General features: G+C 38.7%; 1 protein-coding gene across 6 annotated transcripts; it reads right to left on the reverse strand.

The window, feature by feature from the left end:
• Positions 1-13,988: 13,988 nt before the first annotated feature.
• On the reverse strand, positions 13,989-17,488 carry LOC107825051 (bidirectional sugar transporter SWEET1). Of its 6 annotated transcripts, none has more exons than XM_075232972.1 (8): positions 17,432-17,488; positions 17,137-17,330; positions 16,571-16,607; positions 16,300-16,395; positions 15,954-16,007; positions 15,115-15,394; positions 14,496-14,615; positions 13,989-14,378 (listed from the first exon to the last, which is right to left on the reverse strand). In XM_075232972.1, coding segments are annotated over exons 3-8 (735 nt in total). In that variant the 5' UTR covers positions 16,573-16,607; positions 17,137-17,330; positions 17,432-17,488; the 3' UTR covers positions 13,989-14,195. The 6 variants fall into 6 exon arrangements, with proteins under 6 accessions (XP_075089073.1, XP_016507392.1, XP_075089074.1 ...); XM_016651906.2 differs by lacking the exon at positions 17,432-17,488 and adding an exon at positions 16,147-16,210 and having other exon boundaries at positions 17,137-17,250; XM_075232973.1 differs by lacking the exon at positions 17,432-17,488 and having other exon boundaries at positions 17,180-17,291.
• Positions 17,489-26,582: the final 9,094 nt, after the last annotated feature.

Genomic DNA, 26,582 nt, shown 5'->3' on the forward strand with positions numbered 1-26,582 from the left:
TGTTCATTGAGGGACTCACTCAGCCGATTCGATTGCAGATGGATAAGGAGACAAGGAGCGAGATTTCTTTTCAGGATGCGGTCAATCTAGCCAGGAGAGTTGAGATGGTTCTATCATAGGGGAGTGATCAAGGGTCTGACAAGATGCCTCGTCATTTGGGCAGGTTCAGTGGTGCCTCATTTGGAGGCAGAGATTCTTTTGGTAGGGGCCATCCTCCCAGGCCATTTCATTTAGCACTTCAGGCTTCTCATGGTGCTCTAGGTGGTCGTGGTTCTCATATGTAGTATTCTGATTCAGCAGCCCTATAATGCACCACCAGCTCCTATCAGTGCACCGTCGCTCCAGAGATTTTAGGGTGGTTACTCAGGCCGCCAGATTCAGCAGTCTCATCATCTAAGGGCTTATTATACTTGTGGCGATACGAGGCATACTGCTAGATTTTTCTCTCGAGCATTGAGCAGTTCTCAGCATCAGGGTTCCCGTGCCATGGTTCAGGCACCAAGCGTTCCACCACCTGATCAACCAGCTAGAGGTAGGGGTCGAGGTGTTAAAGGTGGAGGTCAAGTAGTTAGAGGTGAAGGCCAGGCCGTTAGAGGCGGGGGTCAGGCAGCTATAGGTGGAGGCCAGCCAGCATGAGGCCGTCCTTGGGATGTAGTTCAGAGTGGTGGGGCCCAACCCCGATGTTATGTTATTCCAGCCAGACATGAGGCTAAGGCCACCGATACAGTTATCACAGGTACTATTTCAGTATGCAGCAGAGATGCTTCAGTTTTATTTGATCCAGGATCTACATATTCCTATGTATCATCTTATTTTGCCCCTTATCTAGTTGTGCCTCGTAATTCTTTGAATGCACCTATATATGTGTCTAAACCAGTGGGTGATTCTATTATTATAGGTCGAGTCTATCGCTCGTGTGTGGTTATTATTGGGGGTCTTGAGACCCGTGTAGATCTCTTACTTTTCGATATCGTAGATTTTGATGTCATTTTGGGGATGGATTGGTTATCCCCTTATCATGTTGTATTGGACTGTCACACCAAGACCGCGACCTTAGCCTTGCCGAGTTTTCCTCGATCGGAGTGGAGAGGGACTCCCAATCATTCTATTAGTAGGGTTTTTTCTTATATAAAGGCTCGGCGTGTGGTTGAAAATGGGTGTTTGGCTTAATTGGCGTATGTTCGTGATTCTAGTGTTGAGGTTCCTTCTATGGATTTGTGCCCGTTGTTCGTGAGTTTCCAAAGGTATTTCCTTCAGAACTGCCAAGGATGCCACCCGACAGGGATATTGACTTTTGCATTGATTTGGCTCCGGGCACTTAGCCCATTTCTGTCCCGCCATATCGTATGGCCCGCCAGAGTTGAAAGAACAGTTGCAAGACCTACTTGATAAAAGGCTTTATTAGACCTAGTGTCTCACCTTGGGGTGCGTCGGTGTTGTTTGTTAAGAAGAAGGACAGATCAATGCGGATGTTGTTCACAATCAAGAATAAGTATCCATTGCTGAGGATCGATGATTTGTTTGATTAGCTTTAGGGTGCCAAAGTGTTTTTGAAGATTGATTTGAGATCTAGCTACCATCAGTTGAGAATTAGGGCATCCGATGTCCCTAAAACAACTTTTCGCACTCGGTACAAGCATTATGATTTCTTAGTGATGTCATTTGGGTTGACAAATGCTCCAACAGCTTTCATGGATTTGATGAACCGAGTGTTCAAGCCTTATTTGGATTCCCTCATGATTTTCTTTATTGATGACATTTTGATCTATTCCCACAGCCGGGAGGAGCATGAGTAGCATCTTTGAGTAGTTCTCCAGACTCTAAGAGACGATTAGTTATATGCTAAGTTTTCGAAATGTGAGTTTTGGTTGAGTTCAGTTGCATTCCTGGTTCATGTTGTATCAACAGACGGTATTCAAGTGGATCCTAAGAAGATTGCGGCAGTCAAGGACTATCCTAGACCTACATCAGCTATAAAGATCCTAAATTTCATGGGTTTGGTGGGCTATTACCGTCGGTTTGTGGAGGGGTTTTCATCTATTACAGCCCCGATGACCAGGTTGACCCAGAAGGGTGCCTAGTTCAGGTGGTCGGACGAGTGTGAGGCGAGCTTTCAGAAGATCAAGACAGCTTTGACTACGGCGCCGGTGTTGGTATTGCCTACAGGTTATTGGCCATATACAGTATATTGTGATGCATCTTGTATTAGACTTGGTATGGTGTTGATACAGAATGGCAAGGTTATTGCATATGCTTCGTGGCAGTTGAAGATCCACGAGAAAAATTATCCAATTCATGATTTGGAGCTAGCAGCTATTGTTCACGTGCTAAAGATTTGGAGGCATTATTTATATGGCGTGTCGTGTGAGGTGTTCACGGATCACAAGAGTTTATAATAATTGTTCAAGCAGAAGGAGCTAAATTTGAGGCAGAGGAGGTGGTTGGAGCTATTGAAGGACTATGATATCACCATCTTGTATCATCCGGGGAAGGCCAATGTAGTGGCCGATGCTTTGAGTAGGAAGTCAGCCAGTATGGCAGTCTTGCGTATATTCCGATTAGTGAGAGACCGCTTGCTTTGGATGTTCAGGCTTTAGCCAATTAGTTCGTGAGGTTGGATGTTTCTGAGCCCAGTCGTGTGCTAGTTGCACAGTCGCTCGTTCTTAATTATTTGAGCGTATCCGAGATCGGCAGTATAATGATCCTTATTTGCTTGTCCTTAGAGACATGGTGCGGCACGGGGGTGCCAAGCAGGTTACATTTGGAGATGATGGAGTTTTGAGGATGCATGGTCGTATTTGTGTGCCTAATGTGGATGGACTTCGTGAGTTGATTCTAGAGGAGGCACATAGTTCCCGGTTTTACATTCATCCGGGCACCGCTAAGATGTATCAGGACTTGCGGTATCATTATTGGTGGATTAGGATGAAGAAGGACATTGTTGCATATGTGGCTCGGTGTTTGAATTGTCAGCAGGTAAAATACGAGCATCAGAGACCTGGTGGTTTGTTCCAAAAGATTGAGATTCTTGAGTGGAAGTGGGAGCGTATCACTATGGACTTCGTTGTTGGACTCCTACGGCTCAGAGAAAGTTTGATGTAGTGTGGGTTATTGTGGATAGGCTAACTAAGTCAACACATTTCATTCCTGTGGTAGTCTCTTATTCTTCTGAGTAGTTGACAGAGATTTATATCTGGGATATCTTTCGTATTCATGGTGTGCCCGTGTCTATCATTTCTGATCGAGGTACGCAGTTTACCTCGCATTTCTGGAGAGCAGTTCAGCGTGAGTTGGGCACACGGGTCGAGTTGAGCACAACATTTCATCCTCAGACGGACGGACAGTCCGAGCATACTATTCAGATTTTGGAGGATATGCTCCGAGCATGTGTTATTGACTTTGGAGGTTTGTGGGATCAGTTCTTTCCATTAGCATAGTTTTCCTACAACAACAGTTACCTATCGAGCATCCAGATGTCTCCCTATGGGGCTTTATATGGTAGGTAGTGTCGGTCGCCGGTTGGATGGTTTGAGCCGGGAGAGACTCGGTTGTTGGGTACAAATCTAGTACAGGATGTCTTGGATAAGGTTAAGATCATTCAGGATAGGCTTCGTACAGCTCAGTCAAGGCAAAAGAGTTATGCCGACCGTAAGGTTCGCGATGTGGTATTCATGGTCGGAGAGCGAGTGTTGCTTCGGATGTCGCCCATGAAGGGCGTGATGAGATTTATGAAGAAGGGCAATGTCACGACCCAAACTGAAGGGCCATGACTAGCACCCGACCACACTTGCCGAGCACCAACGTACATTTCATCTAACCTTCATTATTATCTTTTAAGGCTGACGAGATCAATATAAATGGTATACCTAGATCATGGACAACCAGCAATAAAATATGACGGTATGAACATACATAGCAGGGGATGACCAGACAATCAAGAAACTACGTATAAGGTATGAGCTACCACGCTACTATGAAAGACTATACAACAAAAACTAGCCGACAAGGCATACCAAACTATACATGAGCCGACACCTGTCTATGAGCCTCTAAAAGAACATAAGTGTTGCAACATAGCCGGAATATGGCCCCGACATACCCATAATGTCTATAACAAAAATTGCATACCAAGACCAAGGCAAGTCCGGAGAAGGGATCTCGCCAATCACCGCTGAACTAGACAGTCTACTGTGGTGGGGGAGCTGCACCTGCCTGTCTATCAGGACCTGCAGCACGACATGCAGCGTCCACAAATAAAAGGACGTCAGTACGAATAAAGTACTGAGTATGTAAGGCAAGGAACCATAAATACGATCAGTAATGTAAGCAAGGATAGAGAATATACAACCTGTAACATCTTAGTACCTCTGAGGGCTACTTACATGAAATGCATGATACATATGTATAAATACATAAACCTTTAAAGCATTCGCCTCTGTGGGCATCATCATCATCATATCGTACCCGGCCATAATAGGCTCGATAGAATCGTACCCGGCCACGTGGAGCTCGGTAAAACCCAACTGATCAGTGGTTGCATAATAGGTGCCGTACCCGGCCAACTATAGCGTGGCTCGGTAGAGTAAAATAGATACATATATATAATGCATGCTCGACTCATGGAATCACATTCTAAACCTTTCGGAGTGACGTAAGGTCGGTATCCTCTGTACACGTTATTAGGACTAAGTCTTCACTATGAACCTTATAAGATTCAGGAAGTATGAACAACATTGATAACATAAGAATAAGAGAAGCAACATTAACATCAATCGTTCCATAAGAGGGAAAACAATGTAAGTACTGCTAGCTTCTAAGAGTAGAGTATCTTTGGAAGCTCGTTCATTACATTATGTACAATCGGAGTCGTGCAAAAGAAGGAAAGGGATAGCCTCACATACCTTGTATATACTGCCCCAATCTCAAGCTATGCAATTGTCAAAACTCCTTAGTCTACAATAAGAGAAACGATACTATCGTTATCATTTAAGCGTCATAACTATTATGTATCGACCACAACCTATTTTACGATGAAACGGACAGCACCTCCCCTATATATATGACCTCACACCATTCAAAACAATCACCAAACAGCCCAAACATCATCAATAATAAACATATTGAGCCTCCCAAAATAGTCCACACACAGCCTAATCACTCCATACATACGACGACCACCGTAGTCGTGTCAAACAACCTGGAAATGTTACGAATAACTATCAGCCCATAAACCTACATATATATGGTGTTTCTCCACACCCTTCCTCCTCCAAAACTCCACAAGATAGTAGTAAAATACGCAGCCCAACAACAACGCAAAACAGTCCACAAAACAATAACACTACTACCAAACCTTTCGATATATATCTCACAAGTTCTAGCTTCAATGGCTTAGCCGCAACTTGGATAATCTTAAATACATATAGAGTAAGAGGTTCCTTACCTTTATACAGAAATAACAACTCCAATTTGACCTTAAATTTCCAAGAAATATCCCTCCAATGCTGCCACAACAACAAAAAAATGAAACTAGCGATCAATTAGTGTTTTTCGGCACTAGAATCACTTTAGAAGGCTTGAAATCACCTAGGATTGATATTAAGAACATTAGGGAGTATTTACAGAACATATACCCTTTAAAACAACCTCCCACACGAGCTGTAACGACACAAAAACGAGCAACAACAAGAAGAACAAGAGACTTACTAGCGCCACGGAATTCCCGACACTTGATTTGTGTTGTTTGCCCTTTTTTTGGGTCTTGAATCTTGAGAGAACCTTGAGAGGATGTTCCTAGGGTTTTAAGATCTGAAAATAGTGAAAAGAAATGACTAAAAACGGGTTGTAGTCATCCTATATAGGTCCAAATATCTTAAACCGACTTAGTGGGCCCCATAGAGAGGTGCTTGGCGCAGTCTCGCGAAAACGCGAATATCTCTCTACTCCGAGATCGTATCGATGAACGGTTTAATGCGTTGGAAACTAGACTCATAGATCTTTAATTTTGTGGGTAGATCACCCCGTAATTCCTTGTAAATTATGAGAAAAGATTAGAAACATTTGACCTAATGTTTAAGTAAAATTATGAACCTAAGTTGCGACAACTTTTGTCGACTTTTGTTTCATAACTCGTTTGACTTCAAGAATTATGATACGGATATTATATGATTAAAATACACCTTAATAAATGACCTCTTGAGTGTATTAAGCACCGCTAGATTACCTGAAAATACGAGTTACAACATCCTTGATTCGTTTAACTTCTAATATTGGTTAATCACCCTTATACACTCTTGTATCACTTAAGACCAATATGATTGACTTCTTATCATCTCAAAGATAATTCCTTCTTGGATTTATGTTAACTAATATATGGCATGAACTAACACATGTGAATATGGGTTGTAACAGGCAAGCTAAGCCCTAGATTCATTGGTCCTTTCGAGATTCTTGATTGAGTGGGAGAGGTGGCTTACAGACTTGCGTTGCCGCCGAGATTATCAGTTGTGCACCCAGTGTTTTCATGTATCCATGCTTTAGAAGTATCACGGTGATCCATCCCACGTGTTAGACTTCAGCACTGTCTAGTTGGACAAGGACTTGACCTATGAGGAGGAGCCGATAGTTATTCTAGACCGGTAGGTTCGTCAGTTGAGATCGAAGAATTTCCCTTCAGTTTGTGTGCAGTGGAGAGGTCAGCCTGTTGAGGCAGCGACCTGGGAGTCCGAGATTTATATGCGGAGCCGTTATCCTCATCTCTTCACCAACTCAAGTACTTTTCTATGTCCATTCGAGGACGAATGGTTGTTTTAGAGGTGGAGAATGTGATGACCCTAAAGGTCATCTCTTATTTTAGAAGTCAAAACTATGTCCCGAGGCCTTGAAAACCTCTTTTTGTCTCATCTCGATTTGTGTGTGCAGTCCAGGCGTGTTTCCGAAAAGCTTTTATGTGAAATTTTAGAATATGAATTTGGTCATAAAAATTGGTTAAAGTTGACTTTGGTCAACATTCCTTGTAAACGGACCCGGACCCGTGATCGGACGGTCCCATAGGGTCCGTAGTAAAATATGAGACTTGGGCGTATGCCCGGAATCAAATTCCGAGGTTCCAAGCCCGAGAAAAGAATTTTTAAAGAAAATTATTTAATAAAAATATAAAGGCTTTTAGAAGTGAAATGATGCCTTTTCTTGATGGTATCGGGCCCGTATCTTGGTTCTGGAGCATGGTACAAGTTTAAAATAATAATTAAGTTGGATCTGTGAAATTTGGTAAGAATCGGAATTGGTTTGGTATAAATCGGACCTATGGTTGAGAAAATAGAAATTTCAATGTTCTTGAGTGATTTCATGAATTTGAGGTTTAATTCGTAGTTGTTGATGTTATTTTGATGATTTGATCGCACGAGTAAGTCCATATAATATTTTAGACTTGCGTGCATGATTGGTTTGGAGCCCCGAGGGCTCGGGTGAGTTTTGAATAGGCTACGGAGTGAATTTGGACTTAGGAAAATTGCTGGTATGTTTCAGCTGTGTAACAGGCCTCTGCAAGATCAGGCTTCGCAAATACGAAGTTCTCAGGTTTGGGAAATGCGACCACAATGTCGCAAATGCGAACCAAGCCTGGGCAGGCCCTCTTCGCAAATGCAAACACTGGGTAAGAATTGCGATGCCTGCCCATTGCAAATGCGATGTTTTCCTTCGCAATTGCGAGGATGACAAGATTCCAAAGGGTTTGCAATTACAAACCCCTGGTCGCAATTGCGACATCTGAGGCCTGCTAAATGAGATTTCAGACGGGGTTTTCTTCATTTTTCCAACTCTCTTAAACCCTAAACCTCCTTAGGCGATTTTTCAAAGGCACAAACTTCTCCAAATCATTAGTAAGTAATTTCTAACTTATTTTCTTCAATCTATAACATCTTTTTACATGATTTCATTTCAAAATCAAGGATTTTTCATGGAAAATTATTTTTTTTGGGTAGAAGTTAGGATTTTCAAATTTTGGGGATTTGGACCTCAATTTGAGGTCCGATTTCAAAACTAATTACATATTTGAGTTCGTGAGTGAATGAGTGATCGGGTTTTGGTTCGAACTTCGGGTTTTGACCAAGCGGGCCCGGAGTCGATTTTTGATTTTTTGGGGAAAACAATGAGAAACCTATTTTCATGCATTAGAATTGGTTTATTTAGCATATATTAATGTTATTAAGAAGATTGTGACTAGATACAAGTGAATTGGAAGTGGAACCGAGGGGTAAAGCGGTAGTTGAAGCTTAATTTGTTCGTGGAATCGATGTAAGTGTTTGGCCTAACCTTAGCTTGAGGGAATAAGAGTTGTGGTCTATTTGCTATGTGTTTGTATCGAGTACGACGTTTAGGTGTGGTGAAAAGTATCTATACGTTGGTGTCAAACATGCCCGTGAGTCTTATATCATGATTGTTGTGACTCTATTATGTATCGATCATGCTCAAATTGATGATTATTAATGTTGAACAAAGCTTATGAAAGTTTCTTGGTAATTGATTATTGTTGAGAATTGACACAAGTTGAGTTTCATTTTGTAAAGTAATTGTTGAAAACGAGATTGGTTATAGATGAATCCCATGTCGGGACGTTATTGTTGATTTCCTTGCCGGGATGTTATTATTAATATTATTGATTCCCTTGCCGGGACTTATTGTTTCTATTGTTTGGGTGAGGAAGAGTGTAAAGAACGAAGGGTGATGCCGTGCATGATATTGTGAGTGAGTGTAAAGCACGAAGGGTGTCGCCGTGCATGATATTATGAGTGATAATGCACGAAGGGTGATGTCGTGCCATGATTTGAGGAGTTAATGCACGAAGGGTGATGCCGTGCCGATATTGTGAGGAATAATGCACGACGGGTGATGTTGTTCCATGATTATGTGAGGTAATGCACGAAGGGTGATGCCGTGCCGTTTATGATATTTCATATGATGAGGACGAGAGTAACATCACGAAGGGTGATGCCGTGCACGTGTTACCGTTTCATTATTGTGTGGATTTAAATATGATGCTCATTATGCTCCTTTATTGATGCTTCTTTATTGACTTATTGTTAGAACCTGTTATTACCCGCAGCATGTCCCCTTCCCACTTTATTCTATTGATTTCTGTTATTATATTTCTGTCAGTATACGATTTATCTGCACAGGTATATATGATTGTCGTGTCCTAACCTCGTCACTACTTCATCGAGGTTAGGCTCAACACTTACTCAGTACATGAGGTCGGTTGTACTGATACTACACTCTGCACTCTTTTGTGCAGATTTCGGTACCAGACCCGGTGAGTAGTTGAGGTAGTTGCCTTCAGTCCAGGGAGATCAAGGTAGATTTATTGGCGTCTGTAGAGCCTGAAGCCCCCCTTCCCTGTTTTAGCTTTCTGTTGTCTCCTTTTCTTTCCGAGAACAGTTGTACTTTCTTTTCAGATCAGTATTTGTAGTAACTCGTAGATGTTCGTGAAGTTGTGACACCAGATCTGATGGTAGACTTGTATTGGATTATTTGATCATGTTATAACTCTTCTGCTTTTATAATCTGTTTAACTTTAGTTTTTGGCTTATATCTGTTTGGGTTGAGTGTTAAATGTGTAGAACCCTAATAATTGGCTTGCCTAGCTTTCACGAATAGGTGCCATCACAACTTCAGAAGGTGGGTAATCCGGGTCGTGACAATTTTTGATCGCTTTTTTTGATCGACCAACGTTGGTCGGAAAATTTTAATCGATTTTTAGCGGATTTCTAGTAGCGGATTTCGTACATTTATCCCAATCCCACTACAATTTAAGGATTTATTTTCTCTCTCATTATAGGGAAAATGCTAACGATCACAAATTAATTATTGCAAACTAGTGTAACCTTCATAATTTACCTTGGGAATAAGGAAGCATAGTTTTGTTACGTTTGTGATTTGAAGATGCTACTAACTTTGTTCTTGAGTTGCATGATTGCTAGTTGTTATGATAATAATATTGTCGAGTTGCATTCTATAGCATAGCTAGGTGTCAGAAACAGGCTTAAAAACATGTCTAATTTGTCATGTTAGTTAAGCTTTTTAGTTGTGCACTTGCAATCCTCAATGATTCGAAACTTTTTTAGGTAAAGTTAGTGAATCAAAATGTGTTTTTGCGGAAATTAATCAATTCCAAAATAGTGCCCTACCTTTTATCTCTACGATGGTGATCTCTCTTTGTGTTTTTAGGGAAAGACGTGTATAAATCTAGACCTTTCATTCCTTGATGAGTATAAGCAACGAGATGACTACGTATGCCAAGAAATTCTTTTGTTTTTCTTTTTCTCAAGCCTAAATTATAGACTTTCCCGTTTCATTCTATAGACCGGTATAGAGTTAAACTAGGGGTACAAAGGAAACCGATAAACTGACCCAACCCAATAATTTGAGTTAAATCGAGAAAAAAAAATTCGACTATGATTTGGTTTGATTTAATTTAGTGTTGGAAAAAAGAACTCGATCATAATTGGTTTGGTTTGATTTTAACTAAAGAAAGTCAAACTGGAACCAAACCAACTCGACATTACATATATAAATTTTTTAGATATATTTAATATATAAATATAATTATTGTGATGTAATATATATATTAAACCTTTTCATTATTTTATCTTTTAAAATATTATTTCAACGTTGGACTGAGAACTATTGAATGTATATATATATATATTAAACCTTTTCATTATTTTATCTTTTAAAATATTATTTCAACGTTGGATTTAGAACTATTGAATGTTCTAATAAATTTTTAAACCATTAATATTAGAAACTTAATAGTGCTAACAAAAGTTCAAATCAAAATCAAATCAATACTAACGCTAACAAAAGACATTCAATTCAATACTAGGAACGACAATGCATTCATTATCTATTTTTTGTTTTGAAATGATTTAGATAAAAATGCATAATCTATTTTTATTTTTTCTTTAGCTTGAATATTTTAGGATAATGCCATGACACATCTCATATTTTTGCATTTTTTTCTTGGAAAATACCTTATACAGTTGTATCTTACTAGGATTAAAGAAATATTTTGAGCACAACTTATATGTTTTGTGCTACGAAGATTTTACCGGAAAAAAACCCCGAAAAAATTCGAATAACCCGAAAATTCGAGATAAACCGAGATTGAAAAATCCGAGTTTTATTGATTTAGTTTGGTCTTTAAATTTAATAACCCGACACAATTAATTCGGTTTCATAATTATAAAACTCGGACCAATCCGACCTATGTATACCCCTAAGTTAAACAAACAAAAAAAATCAGTAACACATAACACATCTAAGGTATTTTTAAAATCCTGGTGCAATCGATATGTCATATCATTTTTATAGTAGTACATTATTAAGGATAAATTTATAATTTTTAAATGAAAGAGTTTCTAAGTTTAAAACGTGTGACATCTTGCATTTTAAATGTACTACTACAAACTCAGATTCCAATGCTTCTGGTATGGCACAATATTTTGAATCAGTTCCAGTACGTCAGATAATCACGGCATTACTTGTTTCATTCTGGAGGTAGGAATCTGACAACGTTTCCTTCGTCACAAAATCATGTGATCTTTTTCACCATTTATAGGAAAATCGGAGAGAGCAATTGTTTTTTTTTTAAAGTTCCGAGAAAATATCAACTTGTACAAATTATTTGGCATCTTGTGCGTAACACAATCACGATACTTGGATATATACATCATTCAAACTTATTTTGATTTTAGTTTTTTTTTTTTTTTGGAAAGGAACAAAGGGAAAAATTAACACATATGTGGACTCGATTTAATTAACTAGAAGATCTTTTTAATTTGCTAGAGTTCATTATTTTGATGTTGTAAAATTATATCAGATATTTACCGATATATTTTGTACCTTGTAAAAAAATCGAACACTATATTTACCCATAACACATATCTAAACAAATTCAATTCCTACTCGATATGTTCTCAAAAAATTTGACTCGCATAGATTCGTTTTCCAACTAACGAAGAAATACTTTTAGAATTACCACAGATAAAGCACAACTTTACAAGGATATATATAACCCGCTTGTTTCTCAGTATCATTTAATTAACGGAAAAGGATCAAATATGTACTTGTACTATCAAAAATAATTTAAATATATCTTTCGTTATACTATTTGGTTATATAAGACCCTACCGTTATACTATAAAACAAATATGCCCTTATTTTTAAGGGTGTGCCACATGGCTGCAATAGATTAAATTGACCCATTCCTTTTGTTTTTTACCCGGTTCACTTATAAAAAATACTACCCGACCCAAAGTTCAGTGACAAAAACAAGAAATAAATGATTGTGCATAAATTATCGGAGGTTCGCTGGACCTGTAAAAAATGGATACAGAAGCATCAAAATAAAACATACAAAGTAAGTGAAGCAATAAAAAAATTGTGATGAGACCATGGCAATAACAAAAGATTTCAATTTCTCCGGCAATTTAATAAGTTTGGATATCAAGATGCTGGCAGATTTCCAAAAATCTAATCCCAAAACCAATTAGATTAATTTTGACACTACAGCCCAAACTTTTGGTTTTATAAAATGACGTAACCAACAAAGGCTGAGATGCTGCTACAAAGGCGTTAGAAATGGAGCACGGTCAGAGGGAACATGTGCACAAACGTCGCCGGAAAATTCTTCGGCAAGATTCTGATCAAACACCAAGGTCGGAGTTTCAGCTATCTATTTCATCTCCCTTCCGGATCCGTAAAATAAAAGGAAAATATGAAAAAGGAGAGCAAATGACTCGCCGGAAAAATGTATTTCCGGTCAGATCCAGTAAAATCTAGACCCAAAACTCAGATCTCTGGCCTCTTTTATGTATTTCTCCAGATCCGTATATAAATGTGTATATAGGTATAGAGAAAGGTAGAGAGACGGTGTGAGGTGACAAATCTGAAGGTTTCCCATGGTTTACGGCGAGTTCGCCGGTGGAGATTCCGGCCAATGTCATAACAGTAAGGTGAGGAGAAGAGATGAGGAAAAGAGGAGAGAGAGAAGCAATGGGGTTGGACTTTGGGTCGGGTAGTATTTTTGTAAGTGAACCGGGTTAAAAACAAAAGGAATGGGTCAATTTAATCTATTGCAGCCACGTCAATTTAATCTATTGCAGCCACGTGACACACCCTTAAAAATAAGGGTATATTTGTTTTATGGTATAATGGTAGGGTCTTATATAACAAAATAGTATAACGAAGAATATATTTAAACAATTTTAGATAGTACAGGGACATATTTGACTCTTTTTCCGTTTAATTAAATTATTGATACAGCAGCGATGTCACGAGTTGAATGTTCACTAGTAATTTTTGCTATTTTGGATAGATACGATTTTTTTTTCTATAAATGTACGTATATAATTATAGAACATATTTCATGCATATATATACGTCAGAAGTACATGTACAAAGACGATTCGTTTAATAAACGGTGACTGTTTGCTGTTACAATCCGGTCTGCAACTAGAAGGCAGTTGTAATTTTTTTTCTCTCGTCATTTTGTATTTTTAAAATTTAAAAGTTTCCATTTGAAAAGACCGCCGTTTTCAAACTTTTCCATAACGTTGTGGATAGAATATATTACTCGAGTGCAAATAGTGTTACAATTTCTGATCATTAAAGTTACTCCTAACAACTTATGATCATTAAAGTTTTCGTTTTCTTCAAAAATACAAAATCATCATTTTTCTTTTACATGGTTAAAGACTTAAAGTGGAAAGAACCAAAAAAAAATAAAAAAAATTAGAAGGCTATTCCCTTCAAGCTTAAATAATTGTGATACAAATGTGGCATCTTAACTACTCAACTATTTTGCGGGAACCACATAATTAAAATCCACAAGCTTATTATTCCCACTTTATTTAATGATGTTTGCGTTTCAACTTTACTAGTACTGTGATGGTTGTATTTTACTGTACTTGAATTTTTTTACATAAATCTAAAGTACAAAAGAAATATAGTAGTTGATAATACTCTTATATAACTTTGACGACAATAAGGGAAATAGTAGCTAGTTATGGCTAAAGTTACTACAAGTACACTTGATTCGCTGAGGATTACTCCTTCCAATTAGGAAAAATTAAAATGAGCATCATAAAGTTTGGAATTAATTATATTTTGTTTTTTGATTGAATTAATCCCAAATATCATGCTTTTGCATCTCCATTTAGGGTGTTAGGTAGTTGATCCTTATTCTCTTGGGGCTTCCCTAATTCCATTTCTGAAGTTTTATCTTCCTCACCTTTCTTGCCTTTTCCTTTGTTGTCTCTGTAGATGGCATACAATATCAGCTGTGCTGTTCCTAGCAAACCTCCTACCCCGTTTGGTACCTAAACAATTTATCGCAATGTTTACGACAAATCAAATAATTTAAACTTAATAATTGGAAATGGAGCCAATTAAATGATAGAAGAGGTTTTTAATTAGACTACTTATATAATACTTACAGCAATGAAAGGGTCTTTCCCAAGCAATCCATAGACGAACCATGATGTACCACAGAGAAAAACAAAGAGAGACAAGAAGAATGGCATGTACTCCACGCTTTTAGTCTTTATCACTAGCCTCTGCCAAAATAGGATAAAAATCAATTAGAACAAACTCCATGACAAGTTATTTAACCAACCAAAAAAGATAAGCACTCCCATGAAAGTAGTTTCGAATGATTAATTAGGACAACATGACTAGTCTATTCAATTAAAAAGCAAACCTATTCAAGATAAGTATACTAATTAATTCTATCGTATAGGAGTCCGAGAAAGGGCCGGACCAGAAGGGTCTATCATACGTAGCCTTATCCTGCATTCAAAGATAAGTACTAATTAATTCTATCATACAAGGGTCCGGAAAAGGGTCGGACCATAGTGATTTATCATGTGTAGCCTTACCCTGCATTCAAGATAAGTACCGATTTACCATATTCAAGGTTCGAACATAAATTCTCTCGTTAAGATTCCCACCACATTCTTTACGGTTTTCTATTTATATGATAATTTCTTAGACTTACGCGTTTGTATTTATTTAGTGACACACTATATGTTGAGGAGTAAGATAAAAATTACATACCATAATTGACAAGGGAGAACCATACATAATGATAGAGAAAATTGCAGCAGCAAAACCACAAAAGATCTTCCTTTTATTGGCATGGAGAGCTAACATGGAGACCAAAGCCACAGTTGAGAATATAGAAAGGACAACAAATAGAATTCCAGAGATTTTTGCCTTCTCCCTCTTGGGTGCAAATATGAGGAATGTTAACACATAGAATGCCTCAAGTCCTGCACCTGTGCCATTGATTATTGATACCAGTATGTTGTTTGGTGACACAAATGGCAGACCATACCTGTTTTATCATAATCCTCAAAATATTTGAATTAACAATGTTGTAAAGGAGAATATCCACAATCCAATATTGTCCACAATTATCAGAAATTTCAGAGCTCCGTATTGGTGTTAATCAATTTTCTCTTTTGTGGATACAAAATTTAGAGAGTAAAACCCACACAATGACTAAAATGTTACTTCATAAAATCTCAAGGACAATAACAAGCTGATTTCTAGGATAAATATATACTTTGACACTTTAGGTGAAACACAGTGGCATATCTAGGTCATAGGCTATGGGTTCACGTGAACACATGCTCCTCTCTCTAAACCACGTATAATAACATATATGTGTATGCACCCATGCTCAAGGACTTTTATAGTGCAATAATTACAACTAAAATTGACAGTTCAAATACCACTTCGGATGGTCTTGTTTTCGACACGGAGTATAAATATACATGTGAAAATTAGTAATTTCAAAAAGAATATAATTTTGAACCTATAATTTCAAAAGTGTAGTGGGTTCAAGGTAAGAGACTAAAGTTAAACCCGTCAAATGTAAATACCGGATCTACCTCTTCACAATAGTGCACCCATCCTCTTGAAATCCTGGATCCATATTTTTTTTCCTTTTAAAAAAAAAAGAGTTTTGCATTAATTAAGTCTTTTCTAAAGAATATGAAAGAAATTCACTAATGATATTTTACATTAAACCTTAGCCATTGACAAAATGAAGGCTATCCTAATTTACAAATTTAATACCCACACCTCTTCTAGAACTCTGCTTTTGACTATTCAACAGGGGAAGTTTGTTTCAACTAGGAAGTAAAGCCTACAAGGTCAAAAGTAAGTAAATTCCCAAAAAGAAAAAAATGAACAAAATAAACACATAATTGAGATAGCTTAATTCAAGAAAATTACCAAGTAGAGAGTAAGCAGTTGAGCAGAGTCATTACATATGGAATGCCTGAAAATTGTTCTGTTGATTTATTCATAATGACCCTCTTAAATGTAATCCTTCACCATCAAGAAAAGAAAAAGAGAGTTAAGTAAAATAATTTTTCACAACTTGAATGCATTTCGACTACGTTTTTGAGGTAACGTTTTCATTTAAAAATTAATAAAATGTTACCTAAAAAGTAAAATGATAAGAAGAAAAAATGACAAGAAAAATTTCAAGAAGGCTGCTTACATGGGGGCCAAAAAGAGAAACAAACCAGTAACATTGCCTGTTCCAAGAAACAAGTACAAGAAAAATAAGCAATTAATTACGTCATGAACCACAGTCAAAATCCAAGAAAAGTAAAGCGAAATTTAAAAGGAAAGACCAGAAGTGAATGGAAATGAAAACTCCTACCAAAAATCCCAAATAAAGTGTGGAGAATTTTGATGATTGCCATGGCAGAGGTTTTTAGTTTTCTTTAAGAAAGTTGGAAAGAGCTAAGCTAGAAAGGAAAGGAAAAAAGAAGAGGATATTTGTGAAGCAAAAGATTATGAAAACGGTGCTGTAGAATGGTGGTTTATGGGGAAAAGTGGCAACATAGAGATATGTATAAATAGCGCCAAAACAAACAGGTTGGCTAAAAGAAACAATTTTTTTGCTTTCTTGTTTTCCCAGCAGTATACGTGTTTGTATACTTGTTTTATGAGGTGAGGTCCTTATCCTTTCTAAAAAAAAGTGCGGTATACAAATTATTTTGCGTTTACATAGGATTTGAAGAAGAATTACGCTTTAAGATTGTAATACGGACAATTTACCCTAATATATTATATAAGTATTACTAATTTTACGGCTCGTAACCGTGAGCTATAGATCAGCCGAGACAACTTGAGCGATGTTTCCGCTCTCCGCAGCTCCTTATCCTTTCTACTCTTCTTTGGTAATCCGCAGCTGTCTTCTTCTCTCCTCACTCCGTTTCGATTTTCACTATACCCTTTATTCTTTTGCTTTGCTATAGAAAAAAAAAACAAAAACAAATGTCAGCGAAAAAATATATAAAAAAGTAGTATTGGGTTAAGAAAGAGTACTTGAAAGAATTAAAAAAAAAATTACCTAATTGAGGGAAACATTTTTCTTTTAAGAAAAAAGAAGAAGAAAGAAAGTTGCTTGAATATAAGAAAAAAAGAATAGTTTACCAGCTGGTTATAAAAAAGGACTTTTGCTAGGATTGAGTTTCGAACTCTCGCCCACTAACAAAACCAAACTCTCCATCATTCTACCTTAACTAAAGCACCAATAGTGTTTTTCTTTCCGGGTACTTTCTGATCTTTTATATCAGTTTTAATGAATTTTTTATAGACCTATCAGAGATGGATCCAGGATTTAAATTTTATGGGTTCAATTTTAATGTTTTTAACATTGAACCCATTATATTTTTAAAGTTATGGGTTCATATCTATTATTTTTGTAATTTTTACTTCGCGTCGAAAGTTATGGGTTCAATTGAACTCGTAGTCATTACACTACATCCGCCTCTGAGAACTATACCTATTCTAAGTTGAGGTTAATGGGGGATTGAGCACCCAAATTTTATATATAGATCCGCCCATCAAAAAAAAGGTTGACATGTCATATCTGAAACTCATGACTTAAACTATTTTCTTAACCTCTTTGTTCTTTGAGTTTAATCCCACCATTTTTTTTTTCATTATAGCTTCCCTGAACAAAACATTGTACTTTTATCTTTGTAGAATGCCGGATTCGACGTTACAACTTCAATGTAAGTACTACCACTACAGCAACTTCAATTCCCCCCCCCCCCTCCTTATCTTTAGGGTTCTTCATTTCAATTATTTCAATTTTATTTATTGTGCTGCTGGCATGGTGCTCCTTTCCCTGATCGATTCCAGAATTTATCCTCTACAGAAGGTGTGTGCCAAATAACAATAAGGCTCAACTATCTCATTATATTACCGCAGAAGTAAACATGAATAATTATAACTCGACCCGATATGTTAGGTGATTTTGGCAATATATACATTTTTTGCAAATAAACTGTCCAACAATAACTAGTTTAGATGTCACTTCACAATTATTGTGATGGAGAAAATGCAGTTCAAAGAGGAGCTGTACCGTGTACTCGATGGATTAGATCACATAACGAATTAGAAAACATGTTGATTGCAATCTGAACCAACCGCTTCAAAAATTATTAGAAACAAGATTTTTCTCATAGTAATTTTTTTCAGAAAACTTTTGAAAATATAAAATGTTTCAGCCTACTTAAAATGGGACCTATCGATGGTCCTATTCTACTTAAAGTAAAATATATCCATGAAAAGTACCTCTTAGTGCCACTGTTACTAAGAGATAGGTTTTATAAAGTAGTGGTTAGGCCTGTCATGTTGTATCAGATCGAGTGTGGCCGGTTAAGAACTCACACATCCGGAAGATGAAAGTAGCAGAGATGAGGATGTTGAGGTGGATATGCGGGCATACAAGGATGTATAAGATTAGGAATGAAGATATTCAAGAGAAGGTGGGCGTGACCCCCATGGAGGACAAGATGCGGGAAGCAAGACTCAGATGGTTCGGGCACATTCAGAGGAGGAGCACTGATGCACCTGTGAGGAGGTGTGAACGACTGGCTGTGGTGGGCACAAGGAGAGGTAGAAGGAGACCTAAGAAATATTGGGGAGAGGTGATTAGGTAGGACATGGTGCGACTTAGGATTACTGAGGACATGGCCCTTGATAAGAAATTGTGGAGGTCGAGCATTAAGGTTGTAGGTTAGGGGAAGTTGTGAATATTTCTGCAGCGCACTAGAGTGAGACTAGCCAGTTAGGAGTTAGTCTTAGAAAGCTACTGGTCAGCTACTGATGCAGAGCTTTATCGGCTGGATGTTATTATACCTTCCACCTTTCATCTTTTAGTATTTTTATATTTCCTACATTTCTTATATTTCTGTTATTTTGTAGTTTATGTTATTTTATTATGAGTCAATTGATCGTACTAATATATCGTCTCTTGTTATTTTCTTGAGCCGAGGGTCTCCTGGAAACAACCTCTCTGCCCCTCGGGGTAGGGGTAAGGTCTGCGTACATATTACCCTCCCCAGACCCCACCTGTGAGATTATACTGGGTCGTTGTTGTTGTTGTTGTTGTTGAAAAGTACGTCGTCCTACTCTTTTGTGTTTTCTTCTTCATATTCCATTCCAATTACCAATCAAATTACCCAATTGTAGTTAAAAAATTTCTATTCAATATTAGGTGTTTACCTTAAATTTCTTATCATATATGAATTTTTTTTGCAGGATGCTTATCATAATTGATTTTTCTTTTTCTTAAAAGGAAATAATAAAATTTTCATATTTGACTATTATTTTCTTAGTGGAAAATATTTTAGACTTATATAATTGAGGATACTTATGTCTCACTTAGTAGTCGTTAAGGGGTTTGAGACAAGTGTTATCTTGTCATTTGTGTGAACCTCTTTAACCCCTTCAAGAGCGAACTTTGTAAGGTTGTTTGATTTTTCGATATTTTGTACTCTCTTTAATATAGCAGATTGTTTATTTATATTTGTAGACGTAGGTCAATAGACCGAACCACGTTAATTTCTTTTGTCTCTTTTGATATTTCTTTATGTTGTCCAATTTATCGTCATTGAAGATATGCTTTACTAGCTTTCACGTGAATTATGATTATTTCGATCTAATAGTTCAATTGATATTTTATACTTCAATACCACACAACGGGAGGGGGGATGATTTGTGTGGTGTCCAATTTTTCGTGTGCACTGATTATAAAAGGACATGGTTCTTCTATGCGTTCCTTAATCTACTGTTACAGAATAAATAATGCAGCGAGTGAAGAACACAAGTATTTTTACTTGAAAAACACCCAACTCAACAGGTGAAAAAAATCCCGACCTACTTTCCAGTAGGATTTTTTTCCAAAACTTCACGAGAACTCTGAGCCAAAACAACAATATTTACAAACCTCTTGTAAACCTAAGGATTACCTCTAACCCTTGTAGCAACTAGCCACAGGCTGTTGCGATTGCTTCAAGTTAATTCTAACAAGTCAAACCTGTTCCTTCTTGTGGTGTAGCTTCAGGTTGGACTGTGGTTTCACTTGAGTTTCTTACTAGCCCAATTTCTTCATCATCTTGTTCCTGCCTCTTATAAAGAATGTTAGTTTCATGTACACTTTCTTCTACACACATATTTCTTTTTTTATAAATCTTATAAGCTTTACTATGTGAAAAATATCCCAAGAATACTCTAGTAATGACCCAAAAGGTCATCTTTTGTTTTAGAATTTGATTTCATATTCTGAAGCCTTAAAAACCTCCTTTTATCCCTCCTCGATTTACATGTGCAGTCCGGACGTGTATCTGAAAAGTCCTTATGTGAAAAATTTAAGAAATGATGATTTTTTGGCTTAAAAAGATAATTTATGTTGACTTCGGTCAACGTTTTGGATAAACAGATCCAGACCCATGTTCTGACGGTCCCGAAGGGTCTGTAGTAAAATATGGGACCTGAGCGTATGCCCAGAATCGAATTCCGAGGTCCCTAGCCCGAGAAATAAATTTTTGAAGAAATTGATAGAACTGAAAATGTAATAATTCAAAAGATTCGATCTTGCTAGTATCGGGCCCGTATTTTGGTTCTGGAGCCCGATGCAGGTCCGTTATGATATTTAAGCCTTATCTGTGAAATTTGGTGAAAAATGGAAGTGATTTGATGTGATTCAGACCTTTGGTTGAGAAAATAGGAAGTTTGAAACTATCTTGAAAATTTCATGTGTTTTGGTGTTGAATTCATAGTTCTAAGTGTTATTTTGGCGATTTGATCGCATGAGCAAGTTTGTATGATGTTCTAACACCCGTGTGAATGTTTGGGTTGGAGCCCCGAGGGCTCGGGTGAGTTTTGGATAGGCTACGGAATAATTTTGGACTTAAGGAAATTTTCTGGTATGTTGCAGGTTTGCTCTGGCTTGCTCGCGAAGGTATTTCGCATTTGCGATCAGAAGGCTGGGAAGGGGACCTTCGCAAATGCGAAGCTCATCGTCGCAATTGCGACTGGAACATGGGCCGCATTTGCGAACATTTGTTCGCATTTGCGATGCCAGCAAGCCAGGCCAAGCTTCGTATTTGCGAAGTAATGTCCGCATTTGTGAGTTCGCAATTGCGAACCTGTATTCGAAAATGCAATACCTGCAACTGTTCAAAACGAGTTTTGGACGGGATTTTTTGATTCATTTCTCAAATTTTTAAACCCTAAACTTCAAGAGGCGATTTTCCAAAGACCACTTCTTCTTCAAATCGTAGGTAAATGATTCCTAACTTATTTCTTTTAATCTATTTCATCTTCTTACAAGATTTTATCACAAAATCTAGGGTTTTTCATGGTGGAATTAGGTGTTTTTGGGTAGAACTTAGGACTTTCAAAATTTGGGGATTTAGACCTCAAATTGAGGCCGAATTCCAAAACCAATTGTATATCTGGATCGCGGGTGAATGGGTAATCAGGTTTTGATCTGAATTTCGAGTTTGGACCAAGCAGGCCCGGGGTCGGATTTTGACTTTTTGGAAAAAATATTAGAAAACCTATAATTATGCATTAGAATTGATTTCGTTAGCATTTATTGATGTTATTAAGTTAATTATGACTAGATATGAGTGAATTGGTGGTAGAATCGAGAGGTAAAGAGACGATTGGGCTTTGAAATACCCGTTGGCTTGAGGTAAGTGTTTGGTCTAACCTTGACTTGAGGGATTAGGGATTCCCGACTTTCTTGCTATGTGAAAACCATGTGTGTGGCATATATGTGTGGTGACGAGCACTTATGCATCGCCAAATTACTTGTTTAGCATGTTCCTTTGCCCCATTTCCCTATATATTGGTCTCCTAACTTACTTACTATTTGCTTATTGATGCTTCCATGTCTAATTGCTTGTTGTTAAATATTGCTCCCCAATGGTATTGTTAATTGTTCCATTGTTCCACACTGTTGGTTTATATTGGTTTATTGGTATTTCATGGTACACTTTGGTCGGATTTGCTGTGTAGTTTCAACTGATGAAGTTTCATAATTATAGTGATATTCCATTGTGTTGGATTGGGGTATAAGTGTTGTGGAGGATTTGAGTTAACTTGTAAAATACTTGTCTTTATTTTTGGGATTGGTGCTGATATATATATTGGTATTGGGTTGCACGCCACAACAGGAAGAATAAGGGTGAATGTGATTGTCTGGTGGGATCGGGTTGCACACCACAACAAGGAGTAATAAGGGTGGACAGGTGGGATCGAGTTGCATGCCGCAACAGGAGAAATAAGGGTGATATATTGAGGAGTAATAAGGGTGGACTGGTGGGATCGGGTTGCACGCCGCATAAAGGAGTAATAAGGGTGAATATTTATACCGTTATTGACTACATGGTGGGATCAGGATGCGCGCTGCATCAATTGTTGTTTGTGTATTCATTTATGTCTCATTATTGTAGTATTGAAACTTCCTTAAGGATTTGTTATAGCTAAGTATTGGTAGAAGACTGGGTTCCATTTGCAAGTTACTGTTATATTTCATTATGTATTTCCTTTCTATTTTAGTATCAATTGTTGTAGGTTATATATGTTGTTATGCCCCATTGTAGCCTTGTCGCTACCTCATCGAAGTTAGGCTCGGCACTTACCAGTATATGGTATCGGTTGTACTGATACTGCACTCTGCACTTCCTCTGCAGATTTCGAAGCTAGTGGTTGATTGAGAGGTTGGTTGTTGTTACTGCATTCAGGAGACCCAAGGTAGTCCTGCAGGCGTCCGCAGGCCCTGGCGTCCCCTCCTATCTTTACTTCATTTCTGTTTTACTTTCTCATAGACAGATGTATTTTCTTTTAGACCATTACTTGTAGTATTCGTAGATTATTTGTGAGTTGTGACACCAGTTTCTGGGTGGTATTTTCTTCTGTTTTAGTTAATAGTATAAGAGTAATTAGTGAAATCATGCACTTTCGCTTTTATTTCCGCTGATTTAGTTTATTAGACCTTAATTATAAATAAACAAAGGAAAAAGGTGTAAAAATTCTGTAATGTTGGCTTGCCTAACGAGTGCAATGTTAGACGCCATCACGGTCCTAACAGTGGGAAATTCGGGTCATGACAAGTTAGTATCAGAGTCCTAGGTTGCCTAGGTCTCACAATTCACGGACAAACTTGGTAGAGTCTGAGGGATCAGTACGGAGATGTCTGTGCTTATCCCCCAGAGGCTACATAGTTAGGAATAATTTCCCTTCTATTCATCTTTGTCGTGTGGTTTGATCTCTCAATGCTAATTAAACTCTCTACTCTGTTCTTTCGCAGATGGCGAGAACACATACCGCTTTATCAGCTGATCAGCAGCCCGAGCCACTAGTGGCAGCTCCTACAAGGGGCAGATGACTAGGCCGAGGCTGTGCTAGAGGTCGAGGCAGAGGTAGGGCACATCCCAAAGCTCGAGCAGCAGCACCGGCAGTGGAGCCTCAGGTAGAGTTTGATGATGAAGTTCCTGCCTTGACTGTTCCAGCGGGCCTAGCTTATGTTCCGGAGGGGTTCATAGCTACTCCGGTACTTCAGGATGCTTTGGTCTGTCTAGTGGGCCTTATGGAGAGTGTTACCCAGGTAGGTATACTTCCTGTAGCACCAGCTGTCTCTCGGGCTAGGGGAGGAACACAGACTCCCGCTACTCACACTTTGGAGCAGATGGTTCTCCAATTTCAAACTCCAGCAGCTCAGCCAGTTGGGGAGTTCCACGGGGTATTGTAACGCAGACCAGTGATGGATCAGCTATGTCTTCGGAGGCTTTGTGGAGGTTGGACAAGTTCACCAAGCTTTTCACTACTACCTATAGCGGTACATCTTCAAAGGATCCCCATGACTATTTGGACAGTTGCCATGAGGCTCTACGGAACATGGGGATAGTGGAGACGAATAGGGTCAACTTTGTTGCTTTTCGTCTGTCAGGTTCTGCCAAGCAATGGTGGAGAGATTATTGTTTGGACAGAATAGCTGGGTCACCAACTCTCACTTGGGACCAGTTCTCGTAGTTATTCTTGGAGAAGTATCTTCCTATCACTCAGAGGGATGACTATCGGAGGCAGTTTGAGCGCCTTCAGTAGGGTTTTATGACCGTCACTTAGTACGAGACCATATTTATTGATTTGGCCCGCCATGCTCTTCTTATGCTTCCCATCGATAGATAGAGAGAGAGTGAGGAGGTTTATTGATGGACTTGCTTAGCCTATCAGATTGGAGATGGCTAAGGAGACAGGGAGTGAGATTTCTTTCCAGGATGTAGCCAATGTGGCCAGGCGAGTTGAGATGGTTTTAGCTTAAGGGAGTGGTCAGGGGTCTGACAAGAGGCCTCGTCACTCTGGTGGATTTAGTGGGACCTCATCGAGAGGTCGAGGCTTTTGGTAGAGGCTATCAGCCCAGGCCGTTTCATTCAGCACTTCAAACATCCTTGGGAGCTTCAGGGGGCCGTGGTTCTTATGTACCTCCTTCAGGGCAGCCAGCTTATGGTGCACCGCCAGCTCCTATCAGACCACCTCCTCTTCAGAGTTATTATTGCGGTCAGCCGACCCATCAGGGTCAATCTCAGTTTCCTCAGCCGCACTATTCAGATGTATGTTTTGAGTGTGGTGAGTATGGGCATGTCCGGAGGACCTGTCCGAGATTAGTGGATGCTCAGTCACAACAACAGAGTTCTTGTGCCATGATTCAGGCACCGCTTGCCCAGCCATCCAGAGGTAGGGGTTAGGGAGCCAGAGGTAGGGGTTAGGCCGCTAGAGGTAGAGGTCAAACCGTTAGAGGTGGAGGCCAGACCGCTAGAGGTGGAGGCCAACCAACAGGAGGTCGTCCCAGAGATATAGTTCAGGGTGGTAGGGCCCAACCCCGATGTTATGCTTTCCTAGCCAAGCCTAAGGTTGAGTCCTCCGATGCAGTTATCACAGGTACTGTTTGGTTTGTAGTAGAGATGCTTCTGTTCTATTTGATCTAGGGTCTACATACTCCTATGTGTCTTCTTATTTGCTTCATATTAGTTGTGCCTCGTGATTCTTTGAGTGCTCCCGTATATGTGTCCATGCCGGTGGGGGATTCTATTATTGTAGATCGTGTCTATCGCTCGTGTGCGGTTGTTATTAAGGGTCTTGAGATTGGTATAGATCTCCTACTTCTCAATATGGTTGATTTCGATGTCATTTTGGGGATGTATTGGTTGTCACCTTATCATGCTATATTCGATTGTCACGCCAAGACCATGACCTTAGCTTTGCTGGGGTTGCCTCGATTGGAGTGGAGGGGGACTCCTGGTCATTCTACCAGCAGGGTTATCTCGTATATGAAGGCTTTGCATATGGTCGAGAAGGGGATTTTGGCTTATTTGGCTTATGTTCGTGATTCTAGTGCTGAGGTTCCTTCTATGGATTTTGTGCCAGTTGTTCGGGAGTTTCCAGAGGTGTTTCCTGCAAACCTGCCGGGGATGCCACCCGATAGGGATATTGACTTTTGCATTGTTTTGGCTCTGGGCACTCAGCCCATTTCTATCCTGCCATACTGCATGGCCCCGCCAGAGTTGAAGGAATTGAAGGAGCAGTTGCAAGGCTTGCTTGATAATGACTTTATTGCCTAGTGTCTTGCCTTGGGGCAAGTCAGTTCTTGTTTGTTAAGAAGAAGGATGGATCAATGAGGATTTGCATATATTATCGGTAGTTGAACAAAGTCACTATCAAGAACAAGTATTTATTGCCAAGGATTGATGATTTATTTGATTAGCTTCAGGGTGCCAAAGTGTTTTTGAAGATTGATTTGAGATCTAGCTACCGTCAGTTGAGGATTAGAGCATCCGAAGTCCATAAGATAGCTTTTCGGACTCGGTACAAGCATTGTGAGCTCTTAGTGATGTCATTTTGGTTGACAAATGCCCCAACAACATTTATGGATTTGATGAATCGGGTGTTCAAGCCCTATCTGGATTCCTTTGTGATTGTTTTCATTGATGATATCTTGATTTACTTTCATAGCAGAGGGGAGCATGTGCAGCATCTTCGTGTCATTCTTCAGACTCTGAGAGTTAGCTAGTTATATGCTAAGTTTCTGAAGTGTTAATTTTGGTTAAGTTCAGTTGCATTCTTGGGTCACGTTGTATCAGCAGAGGGTATTCCGGTGGATCCTAAGAAGATTGAGGTAGTCAAGGACTGGCCTAGACCCATAT

Source organism: Nicotiana tabacum, chromosome 16, assembly GCF_000715075.1.
Source record: "Nicotiana tabacum cultivar K326 chromosome 16, ASM71507v2, whole genome shotgun sequence".
NCBI lineage: Eukaryota > Viridiplantae > Streptophyta > Magnoliopsida > Solanales > Solanaceae > Nicotiana > Nicotiana tabacum.